Source organism: Schistocerca gregaria, chromosome 4, assembly GCF_023897955.1.
Source record: "Schistocerca gregaria isolate iqSchGreg1 chromosome 4, iqSchGreg1.2, whole genome shotgun sequence".
Classification (NCBI taxonomy): Eukaryota; Metazoa; Arthropoda; class Insecta; order Orthoptera; family Acrididae; genus Schistocerca; species Schistocerca gregaria.
This window is the reverse complement of record NC_064923.1, coordinates 587,569,060-587,584,003: the sequence shown is the minus strand read 5'-3', so window position 1 is coordinate 587,584,003 and position 14,944 is coordinate 587,569,060. Positions and strand designations below refer to the sequence as shown.

General features: G+C 45.3%; 1 protein-coding gene across 7 annotated transcripts in view; it reads right to left on the bottom strand.

Moving 5' to 3' along the window:
• The window catches only part of LOC126267071 (galectin-9-like), a 134,333-nt gene that overhangs the window by 98,475 nt on the left and 20,914 nt on the right, over positions 1-14,944 (bottom strand). For all 7 annotated transcript variants that reach the window (XM_049971927.1, XM_049971929.1, XM_049971930.1 and 4 more), the window contains exon 2: positions 13,120-13,186. In XM_049971927.1, the coding sequence (XP_049827884.1) occupies positions 13,120-13,143 (24 nt within the window). In that variant the 5' untranslated portion in view covers positions 13,144-13,186. The remainder of the gene's footprint in view (positions 1-13,119; positions 13,187-14,944) is intronic.

The window sequence follows — 14,944 nt, the reverse complement described above, 5'->3', positions numbered from 1 at the left end:
TAGTCTGAATCTATTCGCTAGTAATTATAACAACGCTTATCATTCGCAAACCCAATCAACCACATAATCAGAGAACGATTGGCGTTTATCCGTTCGGTTTTACGCCGCTCAGCTCGTATAGCCCCGACCCCTTTCGTCTGCGGGAAGTTTATTTCTAGATATGACGAGGATTCTCTTGACAGAGGCATCATGTATACTGTGCAAGCTTTCTAACATCAACTTCTGATTCATTCGGAAATCAGCTTCAAATGTGTTCAAAAACCAACTGGGAAGCGTTTCAAAATAATCGACAGACAAACGTGCGCTGGATATTAGGCGCCTTGCGAAACAAGTTTTTTTCCCTTCCAGAATATGAATTTTCGCCCCCTTTTCTCGGTAGCATCTAGTTGCTTGCTGCGACTGCTTGCACAGCCAATAGCCACATTCCTGTATCCAGAAGCGGGAGTATCTTCTGTTCAAACGCGACTCAACTGTGCATGCGCATGAGCCCGTTCGTAACTGCTAAAACGAATCTAATGTAAACAGTTGTGAATTCACGCTCACCGAAGGCAATTTGTTGTTATGAAGCATTGCATCCATTTTGCTGTTGGCAAACGCTTGCATGAGCACTGTGTGTCGTTGTATATGGCGCATTTCCTTTGCAATTTAAGTTATTTTCGTTTTTATCTCTCGTTTATGTTTTATTGTTGTATTATTCTGCAATAGCGGGATACAGTAATATCCTTTGTTAGAGTATCGGTTCATAGCAGTCAAAATTACAAAAATTGAACAGAAAACTAAAACAATGAAAAATTCCCGGAATCTTAAAAAATCCCGGTTTCCTCCCGAATGGAAAAATTCGCGGGTTTTTCCCGGATCACCCGGTTGTCCCGGGTCGTATACACCCTGACAAATTTGCTCAACGGTCTCCCTTTTCAGTGACCTGAGGACAAGGATCACCATCAACCTTCCTTCCTCTTTAAAAAGACTGCTGTCCCTAGCTGGCTCACAATACTCAAAACACATACAACATATGCAAATACAATGACTATTTAATCTACGCAAACCCAATGATACATAACAAGAAAACAAAAAACTGCAAATGCTCTACTGCTTTCTGGATCGCGGAGCTTACGTTTCATCATGTTGTACTCTATTTTCCTGGTTTTCTCGGCACTGAACACCTCTCTTCACTCACTCTTTCTTCCTCTTCCCTTGTTGTGACATGCCTGGAATCACATCCGGACAACCCTTAAATGGCCCCAACTGTCCAATGTGGGCTATCGTTGTTCTAGTTGGCAGCTGAAGTTTAACATTAACAGGGGGATGTGGTTTCAACTACTTGGTATAGCCCTTGACACCTCGTGACGAACTTCTCTGTATTCCCTTTTTCCATATAGGGGCTGGATAGCATTACCCATTGCCCTACACTATACTGCGGCAAACTTCCTTTCCGAGTCACTGCGCCTTCCTGCCTTTCCAAAGCCTTCACATTCGCCTTTCGTACCCATTTCCAAACATCCCGAATTGTCCTCGCCAACTGACGTACAGATTCACCGGTCCTTTCTTTCTGTAGCTTCATAAATCAAACTGTGAGGGCATTTTTCGCCTGTACACTACCTCAAACGGAGACAAACCAGTATTGGTATGGATTTATGCATTGTATGCACATACAGTATGCTTCAAATACTCGTCCCACTGACGATGATGAGAATCCACATAAAAGCTCAGCACTTTCTCGATTGTTCTGTACACCCGTTCTGTCCTTCCGTTCGCTTATGGATGCAATGAACTCGTCTTCAACTTCTTTATGTTCACCAATTTACAAAGTTCCTTCATTAAATCCGACACAAAGTTGGTCCCTTGGTCAGTAATTATTGTCTCCAGTACACCAAACTTCGCCGGCCGGAGTGGTCGTGCGGTTCTAGGCGTTACAGTCTGGAACCGAGCGACTGCTACAGTCGCAGTTTCGAATCCTGCCTCGGGTGTGGATGTGTGTAATGTCCTTAGGTTAGTTAGGTTTAATTAGTTCTAAGTTCTAGGCGACTGATGACCTCAGAAGTTAAGTCGCATAGTGCTCAGAGCCATTTTTGAACACCAAACTTCAAAAGCCAGTTGTTTATTAACGCTTGCGCGACCATTGCTGCCTGTTGATTTGACATAGCCACCATCTCCACAACCTCGAAAAATGGTATATTATTGTCAGAATGAATGTGTTCCTCGATAGTGTTCGCCTGAAAGGTCCTAAGATATCAGTTCCCAACATAGACAATGGACATGTCGCTTCTGGCAATCATCATAGTTGTATCCTTTTCCAACTCAAATCTGCTCTCTGCGAACATCGTATACAATTCTTGACATACTGATCCACATCTACTTCCCTATCCCTCCACCAATACCTCTCCGTCACTCTCCTATTCGTCGCCCTACTCCCACCATAACACGAGATCATGTGCTTCTTTTAAAACCTCATCTCTCAGCTTCGCTGGCACTACTACCCTTGGCCCTAACTTTGTTTCCCTGCACAGAAGACTGTTGTACATATTAAATTGTGGCTCTGTCTGATACAATTTACAATTGTTGTCAGCGTACTGTAATTGTTGCCATACTGCTAGGTCATATCCTATGACTTCTAACTTTGCCACCTTTCTACTCAGTGCATCCACATTATTGTGATTCTTCCCAGGCTTGGGCACCACCTAGTAGTTGAATTCACTAAGCCTCATAGCCAACCTAGCGAGTCTAGTGGACAGATTCTTCAACCCCAACAACCACTTCAATGCAGCATGATCTGTCGCTACCTGAAATAATCTCCTATATAAATAACATTTAAAATATGTGATTCCACAGATTACGCTAAGCATCTCCCTCTCTGTTTTTGAGTAATTCTTCTCAGCTGCATTCAACTTCTTGGACACATAGGCTACAAGATGTTCTTTCCCATTAATTTCCTGACTAAGAACACACCCTAAAGCTTGATTTGATGCATCACATGCTAGAATAAATTCCTTTCAAAATCTGGAAACACGAGAACGGGACTTGATGTTAACACATCTTTCAGTTTGTCAAACGCTTTCTGACACTCGTTGGTCCAATCAAATTTTACACTCTTCCGTAGCAATAGCCTCAATGGCTGTGCTAAATCTGCAAAACCCTTCAGGAACTTTTGATAGAAATTGCAAATTTCGACAAATGATTGCACTTCCTTAACTGTTTTCGGCTCCCTTACAGCGTGTACCAACCTCAGATCTGTTCGCACTCTGCCCTTACTGATGATATGACCTAAATATTTCACTTTCTCCAATGCAATCTGACACTCCTCAAGGCTCAATGTCAAATGAGCTGCTCTTAACCTCATAAAGACTTCCCTTTATCGCTGTCTATACTGCTTCTCTATACTACTTGAAAACACTATAATGTTATCCAAATAGACAAGACACCGCCATGGTTTCAAACCCCTCAACACACTGTCTAGCAACATCTGAAATGTTGCCGGAGTGTTTTTCAAACGGAATGGCATTCTGATGTACTGGTAATGGTCTCCAGGAGAAGAGAAAGCAGTTTCTGGTGCATCCAAATTCGCTACTAACACTACTTTTCCCAAATTCGCGTCTAGAGCGCTAAAATTATCCAAGTTCACGGGGACTACTTGCCCGTCATTTCCCTCTTGTACGCGCACAATATTACGTTTCACGAAACAACCTAACGGACCCAAAACTTCATTATCCTCCAATGGTTCAATACCACACACCGTACCCACAGGTAGATTTGACTCTACACTTACCCAAAGCGACTTCCCGGTGCCACTAGACACACACACATGCAATTTAAGCCTTAATGCTAATGTACGTGGCTCAATTGGTTTGTTCATTACGTTGAACACCCCTCGCGACAGCTCAGGATTGACAACAGTTTCCCCTAGCCGAAATAACATTTCACCAAGTTCCACAGTTCGTTGTCCAAGGTCAATTTTGGCATGATGTTGATGCAAGAAATCTACTCCTAGGATCATGTCGTAGCCCTCACTTATCCATGGTACTATCTCCAAGCATGCATTAAATCAGACTTTCCCTATGCGAAAGTCAACTGTCACTGACCACAAAGGTGTTACCTCCTTATCCCCCACTCCATGCAACCACAACCATATTTTCAAAGTATTTATTATTCAGACTACAAGTTTCAATGCTACATTTGTGTCACCTTTAGATCCCAGTACTTCCAATCATTGGCTCATCTATCATAGGACCCTACAATAACTTGGTACTGTGGACACCTATTCATTAGGAATGCATGTTTTGAAGGTGTAGTCACCACGGCTGTGTGGTTCCATTTATATTACTTATACTGTCCCATGTCCATGAGTACTGAATGATAGTGTCCACAGATTACCATCAATCCTGTCGGCAGACAAACACAATAAGAAATTCCTAAGTGGGAAGCAGTCAGAAATGAACTTTTTAGTGCCATCTCAGTTTATTGCCCTTTGTGAGGCCTAAGAACTTCACACAGGAAGCCTCATCTAGTGTGTGATTACTGATCTCTACTCTCAGGCTCTATGGTGCACAATCACAGAAAAAAATCTTATTTTATTATGACATCTTCTACAGATACTTCATTGTAACATCTTCCACAGATCGTGCAATGAACATTTAACACAGAAAATGAGTGATTAATTTACTCTTACTGATAGCTTTTGCCCCACACTTTTCCTTATTAAATGGAGTAATGTAATGAAATACCTCACCACCAAACATAAAGCCAAGAACGTGAGAAGTGCTTTACTCAAAAGAACACATTATGCACGCTACTTTTCTTTGGTCTTTTCAGAGAAGGTGCTCACAGTGGAGGTAGTATATATAGTCTAGATCACAAAAGATCTGGTAAGCAATTTGGAATAATGAGGGTATATATAGTCAAGATCACAAAAGACCTGATAAGCAATTTGGAATAATGAGAGTAAATTCTGTTTTGTAATGAGATACACAGAACCCTCATTTTGTGCTTTGTGTAGACCATCTATGAAGGTTGTGACTGTCACAATGCATACAAAAATAATAAAAATTAAACCTTCTGAGAATAAATTTCGACCAAGTCAAACGTTAAAGTGTACACACACATTATCAAAACAAAGTTTGGGAATTAATTTGTCTGTTTGTTTGCATGTATATATTTGCAGTCCCGATATACATTGAAAATTCTGCACACAGAATCCTATCATGCAACTAAAGAAGCCAAAATGAAATGGCATACACTACTGAAAAGGTCAAGTACCATGCAGTAATTAGTTTCTAGTAGCACTGGAAATGTTGTAGTTATGTCAGACGAATCCAGATGACTCCTTTAGCCATTTGGATTGGTCTGACACACCTACAACATCTCTGCTATTGCCAAAACTGAATAATCACACGATACTCCACTTTATCAATGGCTGCGACATTTACTTTTGACTGATCTAGCATCACCTACAGTACTGTGGTGTGAGGATTTCAATGAATACTACAACTCCAGGCATGCATCTACAAACATAGAAAAAATTAATTATTGCAATGTTATGAAAAAGATAGATAGCTACTCACCACAGAGTGTTGATGTTGATTTGCAGACAGGTACAACAAAAAGACTGCTAAACAAGTAAGCCTTTGACCAAACTACCTTCTTCTAACGTGCGCATGTGCGCGCACACACACACACACACACACACACACACACACACAAAAGCGCAATTCAAACACACGTGACCACTGTCTCTGGCTGCCGAGGACAGGCTGCGAGCAACTGCACATGATAGGAGAAGCAATCTGAATGGTGGGGGTAAGGAGGCGGCTCGGGTGGGGAGGATGAGGGATTGGAGGGTAAGTGTGTGGAAGCATACAGGGATGTGTGCATGTGGGGAAGGGGGGCGGGGGTGTTAGGAGGGCAAGATAGGGCAGCTGGGTTGGTTGGTTGGTTTGTGGAATTGAAGGGACCAGACTACTAGGACCGTCGGTTCCTTTTTCGTGAACTTGAAACACCCACAAAAAATAAAAACAAACAATGGAGATGACAAGAGACGACACAGGACAAGAAAGACACAGACAGAGACCAGACAAAAGGAATTAAAATCACACCGAGTGTGACAGTGGTTGGAAAACCATATAAACAAAAAAGGATAAGCCAACCACCAAGAAACACACTAAAAACCCCAGTCTAAAATCGTAGGCCAAAGGCCAGACTCAACACAAAAAAAAGGACAAACACTTAGATCAAGCGATAAAAACCCCCTGCACAACTAAAACTCAAAACTAAATATGCCATCGCAATGTCATCTGATAAAAATGCAGGAAGCGTATGAGGCAGCACAAACATCTGCCTGAGCGGAGTTGTGGAGTTAAAAGCGGGCAGTCCAACAAGATGTAGACCACCGTCAAAGCTAACCTGCAGCGACATAAAGGTGGGTTCTCGCAGCGCAATAAATAGCTGTGCGTCATCCAGGTGTGGCCAATGCGCAGCCAGCAGAGGACAACAGAGTCCTTGCGAGAGACCTGCAAGGAGGAGTGCCATGCACCGGTAGCCTCCTTGATGGCCTGAAGTTTGTTGGGAGAAGGAAGGGTGCACCATTCTTCACCCCATGTGCGAAGTACTTTCTGCCGCAAATCTGCCCTGGGGTCACTCTCCGAAAGGCCAATCTCCAAGGATAGTGCACTGACAGCCTGTTTGGCCAGCATGTCAACACATTCATTTCGTGGTATCCGACATTACCTGGGGTCCACATAAAGTCCACAGAGCGGCCGCAACGGGCAGGAGTATGGAGGGACTCCTGGATCACCAGACAAGAGAGAGGGAAACACTGGTCGATAGCTCGTAAACCACTCAGGGAGTAACTACAGATAATGAAGGACTCACCTGAGCAGGAGCGGATACACACTAAGGTGCAAGAGATGGCGACCAGCTCGGTAGTGAGAACACTGCAGCCAGCCGGCAATGAGTGTTGTTTGTAATGGTCCCCTTGAGTGAGAGCATAACCGACACGACCAGCAACCATCAAACCATCAGTGTAGACAATGCCACAGCCCTGATACATGGTAAGGATGGAAAGAAAGCGAAGGGCAGAGGGTCTCAGGAGGGACTGAGTCTTTCGGGCCCTGTGCCAAATTGAGCCAAAAGCATGGGCGGGGCACACACCATGGGGGTATACACAGAGGGGCCCAGAAAAGAGGTGGAAGAGGGAAAACCTCAAGCCCAGAGAGAAGAGCTCTGACGTGAACCGCAACTGTGTACCCTGGCCGGGGCCACCATTCTGGAAGATGGACGACTGACTGAGGGAACAGGAGACAATAATTGAGATACCCGGACAAGCTACAAATGTGTGTTACACAAGCGGCCAGTAATCATTGGCACCGGAACTGCAATGGAGGAGCACCTGCCTCCACAAGTATGCTGTTGACAGGGCTTGTCCAGAAAGCTCCAGTGGCTAGTTTGCATCCCGCTGTGAAGGATGGGGTCCAGCAACTGCAATGTGGAAGGGGATGCCAAACTGTAAGCCAGTCTCCCATAATCTAGATGGGACTGAATTAATGCCTGGTACAGCCGTAGAAGGGTAGACCGATCAGCACACCAGCTGGTGTAACTCAAGCAATGAAGAGCGTTAAGATGCCGCCAGCATGTTTATTTAAGTTGCAGAATATGAGGGAGTCAAGTCAACCGGGTATCAAAAACCAACCCCCAAAAACCGATGCGTCTCCACTACAGCAAGTGGTTTGCCATCAAGATAAAGCCATGGCTCAGGGTGAACAGTGCATCGCTGGCAGAAATGCATAACGCAGGTCTTGGCAGCCGAAAACTGGAAGCTATGCACTACAGCCCAAAACCGCATCTTGCGGATAGCGCCGTTCAGCTGCTGCAATGCCAGTGGAGCTATAGTAGAGGCAGAAGTTGTCAGCATAAAAGGAAGCTGAGACAGACATTCCCACCGCTGCAGAGAGCCCATTAAGTACAATTAAAAAGAGGCAGACACTCAAGACAGATCCTTGCAGTTCCCCATTCTCCTGAACTCGAAAGGAAGGCTGCAACTTGCACGTGGAAGGAACAAAGCGACAGAAAATTTTGTATGAAAATTGGGAGAGGATGCCGAAGACCCCAACCATGAAGCATAGAGAGGAATTGATGTCGCTGTGTCGTATCGTAAGCCTTCTGCATGTCATAAAAGATGGCAAACCAGATGCTGACGGTGAGCAAAGGCCGTACAGATGGCAGACTCCAGGCACACCACATTATCGGTGGCAGAGAGGCCCTTAAGGAACCCACCCTGAGATGGAGCCAGAAGGCCCCAAGACTCAAGTAGCCAACTCAACCTCCAGCTCACCATGAGTTCAAGTAACTTGCAAAGAATGTTGGTTAGGCTAACAGGGCGGCAGCTGTCCACCTCCAGTGGGTTCTTGTCAGGTTTCAACACGGGGATTATGATGCTTTCCCACCATTGCGATGGGAACTCACCCTCAACCCAGATACAGTTGAAACGGTCTAGGAGGCGACGCTGACAGTCCATCGAGAGGTGTTTCAGCATCTGACAGTGGATGTGATCTGGCCCGGGAGCCGTATCAGGGCAAGTGGCTAGGGCACTTTGGAATTCCCACTCATTGAATGGAGCATTGTACGATTCAGGGTGGTGCATGTGAATGGAAAGGCTCCGACATTCCAACCATTGTTTCAGGGAGTGGAAGGCCAGTGGGTAATTCGCAGAAGTGGAACTCTGAGCAAAATGCTCTGCTAAGCAGTTTGCAATTGTGTCAGAGTCAGAACAGACTGCTCCATTCAGTGAAAGCACAGGTACACTGACGGGTGTCTGATAGCCATAGAGTCACCTAATCTTGGCCCAAACCTGCAATGGAGAGGTACAGAGGCCAATGGTGGAGACATACCTTTCTCAGCACTCCTGCTTGCATTGGCGAATGAGGCAGTGGGCTCGCGCACGCAGCCGTCCCGGTGAGGGGGGGGTGACCACCAAGGCACAAAAAGAGAAAGGTCGAGCTGTACCAATACTTGCTCAAAGATACTGCTTCAGCCTGTTGCCACTATCCACCTCACAGAGGGTTATGGGTGTTGAAGTCGCCCAATAACAGGTGGCAGCAATTGGGCTATCAGTGCAGCCAGGACATGCTACGGGACATCACCAGCCGGTGGAAGATAGAGACTGCAGACTTAAAACGGCCTGAGGCGTCCACACCTGAACAGCGACAGCCTCTAAAGGTGTTTGTTGGGGGGCAGACTCGCTGTAAAGAGAGTGAAGGATGTAGATGCAGACGCCACCTGATACCCTCTCATGAGCTGCCCAGTTCTTATAATAACCCCGATAGCCACAGAGGATGGGGGTTCGCATTACCAGAAACCAAGTTTGCTGAAGAGCAATGCAGAGGAAAGGGTGAAGGCTCAGAAGTTGTCAGAGCTCTGTAAGATGGTGGAAAAAACCGCTGGAGGATAACATTTTCCATGGCCATGGCCGAGAATGGCGAGAAGGGACCGAGGAGACAGATTACGCCGTTGGGGAACCTGTGCCACCGACTGAGTACTGACAGGAGCGACATCCATCGAGTCTGAGGGACCAGCGAGATCTAGGTCCTCAGCAGACACCAGAATCTCCATCCCATCCTCAGACGCAGAGCTTGTAGGTAGCAGTGGAATGGGTGCCACTGCAATTTCCTTGGTCTTAGGGGTCTTTGATTTCGATTTTTCTCGCTGTTCCTTTGGGTGTAGGACAGTGACTAATGAAGGTTGAGGCCAAGGGGGTTACAAGAAAGTAAGATGTTTAGCAGGGAGAGTTTTCATGTTGTTCCTTTGGTTGCCCTTGCTGGGAGGGTTTCTTTGAAGCAGTCTCCAGGGCTAAAGAGGACCGGGAAGCCCTACGACCAGCTACATGGGGCTTCTTCATCCCCTGGTGAGTGTTTGCCACTGGTAGGAACCTGGGAAGGGAATGACCCAAGGGATCATTTCCTAGCGAGAGAAGCCAAAGAAGACTTACACTTCTCTGGCTTTGAAGTGAGGACTTGTGTCCCCGATGGTTGTTGGGGGGGGGGGGATGCTGCTCCTGCTCCTCAGGTAGGTGGTGCAGGAGCAACAGGAAAGGAAGAGCCCCCCCCCCCCCACCACCACCAAGGGGGCAGGTGTGGTCCTTTGGCTCTGAACTGACTGTATGTGGTCCAACAGATGGATCTGTAACAGGAGTGACAGTGGCCGCATAAGAGGATGTCATGCGCACGTGATGAAGCTGTTCAAATTTCTGTTTAGCCTCAGTGTAGGTCAATTGGTCCAGGATCTTGTATTCCATTATTTTCCTTTCCTTCTGCAGAATCTTACAGTCCAGCGAACAAGGGGGATGGTGCTCTCCGCAGTTGACACAGGTGGGAGGCAGGGCACATGGAATATCAGGATGGGATGGACAACCACAATCGCGACATATGAAGCTGGAAGCACAGTGGGAAGACATATGACCGAACTTCCAACACCTGAAGCACCGCATCGGGGAGGGATATATGGCATGACATCACAGCGGTAGAGCATCAACTTCACTTTCTCAGGTAATGTTTTGCCCTCGAAGGCCAAGATGAAGGTAGTGGTGGCAACCTGATTATCCCTCAGACACCAGTGGACGCGCCGGACAAAATGGACACCTTGTCACTAAGTTTGCGTGCAGCTCGTCATCCGACTGTAAAAGAAGATCCCAGTGGTAGATAATGTCCTGGACCATATTTAAGTTTTTATGAGGCGTGATAGTAACAGAAACATCTCCCAGCTTCTTACAAGTGAGTAATGCTCATGACTGAGCAGAGGATGCTGTTTTTATCAAGACTGACCTGGACCGCATTTTTAACAAGTCCTCCACCTCCCCTAATTTGTCCTCTAATGCTCTACAAAGAACTGAGGCTTCGTGGACACAAAGGATACCCCATCAGCTCTCGTACAGATTAGATACCAGGGCGAATACGTTTCGCTGTCATTCATAGCCTTTTGTTCCTCCCATGGTGTGGCTAGGGAGGGGAACAATTTGGGGTCATACATGTTAGCATTAATGTGAGACTTCGAACGCTTAGAGACTGATGGTGGTTTGCCACCAGCAAGAGAAGATGTGCCATGCTTCATTGCATGTCATCCACCCTGATGCCACCTACGGCAACCAAGGGCCCTCCCCATGGGCACCACCCAGCCACAGCAAAGGCCACCTGCAGGATGGCCATTGCCGGGAGTCCCGATGCCCCAGGGAGATGGAAAACACAAGAGAAAACCATGACATGAGGGCCGAAACGTTTGAGACTCCTTTTAGTTGCCTCTTATGACAGGCAGGAAAACCGCGGGCCTATTCTCACCCCCGAACCCACAGGGGGAGGCAGCTAGTTGCAGTCAGGAGATTACAAAGGGTGGCGGGGTTGGGGAGGGGGGAGGCAAAAAGAGAGAAGTGTAGAGACTGTGGGTGCATTGGTGAATCAGAAGGTTGTGTAATGCTAGAGTGAGAGTAGGGAGGGGAACAGGTGGGTGTAGGACAGTGACTAACGAAGGTTGAGGCCAAGGTGGTTACAGGAAAGTAAGATGTTTAGCAGGGAGAGTTTCCACTAGCACAGTTCAGAAAAGCTGGTGTTTGTGGGATGGATCCAGATAGTACACACTGAGAGCAGTCACTGAAGTGAAGAACATTATATCTGGCCTCGCAGTCAAAGACAATGGTGACATGTGTGAGAGTTATGCTTCCGTGTGTGTGTGTGTGTGTGTGTGTGTGTGTGTGTGTGTACTGTGGAAGAAGGCCTTTTGGTGGGAAACTTACTTGTTTATCAGTCTTTTTTTGTGCCTTTCTGTGACTCAACATTTCCACTACATGGTGGGTAGCAATTTATCCTTTTCATAATATCAGACTGCCACTAACTGTAAAGATGACATGTTAAGCTGCAGACAGGCACAATTACAGACACACAGAAACTTTCAGCCACAGCCTACGTCAAAAACAGAGAAACACACACCATTCAATCACATAAGCAAGTACACCTCACACAGCCATAATTGCCAACTCCAGCAGCTTGGGCCAGATTTCAAATGTCACGTGGGATGGAAGCAGCAATATGGAGGGTCTGGGGTAGGGGATTGGATAGCAATGTATAGGGGAGGCGGGAGGGTGGGAGGGTGGGGGGTAGAGAGGAGCATTGCCTGGTGGAATGTGCAGGGACTATAATGCCAACAGGTGCAGCATCAGGAGATTGCGAAGCAGGAAGTTGGGGAAAACAGAGCAAAAAAGGAAAGGAGCAGGGAAAGATGGGCGGGTTCATGGGCAGAGGGTGGCAAACAAAGAGGGTGGGAGATGAGAATGGGGAGGAGGTGATGGGACAGACAGGGTGGAAACTGTTGAGTGGAGAGTGTGGCAGTATGTAACTGTAGGTTGATGCCAGGATAATTACACATGCATAGATTGTGTTGTAGGGATAACTCCCATCTGTGCAGGTCAGAAAAGCTGGAGGTGGAAGGCACGATCCAGATGACTTGTGTAGTAAAGCAGCCACTGAAATTGAGCATGTTATGTTCAGCTGCATGGTGTGACTCTTTTCATAATACTGTCATTATTCCATCCTATATTTTCCATTGTTCCAAAAATTAATAACACAAATATTTTTATACATGATATTTACAACTTTTCAACTAAAACTTGTAAAGAACACTTGAGGGTAAAAAAATACATCTATCGATTACCATTATTAAATTATGCACTGTGCAAAATTCTACCAGATGGTTATACTCTTCATTTCCTTCCCATCAGCCCATTTTTCTTTAATAATATACAAGCAAAATAAACACTGTCTCCATCTGCTTTCAAATACTGACTGCCGAAGTGGCAGAGGTATATTCTTTCAAGTTCATGAATTTCCTGAAAGATGCACTAACATGAAACTAGATAAACTTGCAAACTTTCCTTTGGAATTAAGAATAAGTTAAGCTTAACTTTTGACACTGGCTACTGTAGAATTAATGGACTGACAATGGATGGCAGTTTCTGAAGCAGAAATAGTATATCATTAAAGTCTAACGATTAACTTCCTCCTAATCCTAACTAGGAATTCAAGAAATTATAAAAAAAATTACAGATGCCACACATTATGAGAAGGTTGTTAACATGTCACAGGCACTTACCGGATTATACAATGGCACCGCCATTATATATTGTGTAGAGAACTGTTGCTGTGTTCTCTATCACCTTCTGAAAAACAAAGAAAAAGAAACCAAATTAAATTACTTGTGGACTGGAGAAAACAGAGATAAAAATAACACTGATGCTCTGATCACATTGACTTTAACATCTAATGAAGGTAGGATTACCAGATAGTTTTAATGAAATGTAGGACATAAAAGAGCAAAATGTAAGACATTACTTGGAAATATAGGTCATAAGACTATCTGCAGGTGATACAGGCATCAAGACCGCAATGCAAGAAGGCTGTAGTTTGCAGGATTCTTGAACATATTCTCAGATCGAATATAACGAATTTCCTTGAGACAGAGAAGTTGCTGTCCATGCATCAGCACGGCTTTAGAAAGCATTGCTCCTGCGAAACGCAACTCGCCCTTTTTTCACATGATATCTTGCGAACCATAGATGAAGGGTATCAGATGGATGCCATATTCCTTGACTTCCGGAAAGTGTTTGACTCGGTGCCCCGCTGCAGACTCCTAACTAAGGTACAAGCATGTGAGATTGGTTCCCAAGTATGTGAGTGGCTCGAGGACTTCTTAGGTAATAGAACCCAGTACGTTGTCCTCGATGGTGAGTGTTCATTAGAGAAGAGGGTGTCATCTGGAGTGCCCCAGGGAAGTGTGGTAGGTCCACTGCTGTTTTCTATCTACGTAAATAATCTTTTGGATAGGGTGGATAGCAAAGTGCGGCTGTTTGCTGATGATGCTGTGGTGTACAGGAAGGTGTCGTTATTGGGTGACTGTAGGAGGATACAAGATGACTTGGACAGGATTTGTGATTGGTGTAAAGAATGGCAGCTAACTCTTAATATAGATAAATGTAAATTAATGCAGATGAATAGGAAAAAGAATCCTGTAATGTTTGAATACTCCATTAGTAGTGTAGCACTTGACACAGTCACGTCGATTACATATTTGGATGTAACATTGCAGAGCGATATGAAGTGGGACAAGTAACGGCAGTTGTGGGGAAGGCAGATAGTCGTCTTCAGTTCATTGGTAGAATTTTGGGAAGATGTGGTTCATCTGTAAAGGAGACTGCTTATAAAACACTAATACGACCTATTCTTATGTACTGCTCAAGTGTTTGGGATCCCTATCAGGTCAGATTGAGGGAGGACATAGAAGCAATTCAGAGGCGGACTGCTAGATTTGTTACTGGTAGGTTTGATTATCACGCGAGTGTTTCCGAAATGCTTCAGGAACTCGGGTGGGAGCCTCTAGAGAAAAGGAGGCGTTCTTGTCGCGAATCGCTACTGAGGAAGTTTAGAGAACCAGCATTTGAGGCTGACTGCAGTGCAATTTTACTGCCGCCAACTTACATTTCGCGGAAGGACCACAAAGATAAGATAAGAGAGATTAGGACTCGTACAGAAGCATACAGGCAGTCATTTTTCCCTCGTTCTGTTTGGGAGTGGAACAGGGAGAGAAGATGCTAGTTGTGCTATGAGTTACCCTCCGCCACGCACCGTATGGTGGATTGCAGAGCATGTATGTAAATGTAGATGTAGTGAACTACAAGATGACCAACAGAGGATTGGTGAAGGTGCAGGGACTGGCAGTCAACCAAGAATGTAAATAAATGTAACATATTGTGCATAAATAGGGAAAGAAATCTGCTACTGTACAATTACACTACTGGTGGCAAATCACTAGTAACAGCAACTGCCTTAAAACATCTAGGAGTGACCATCTAAAATAAATAGCAGGAAAAGCAGACACCAGGTTGAGATTCACAGGATGACTCCCGAAAAAAGTAATTTAT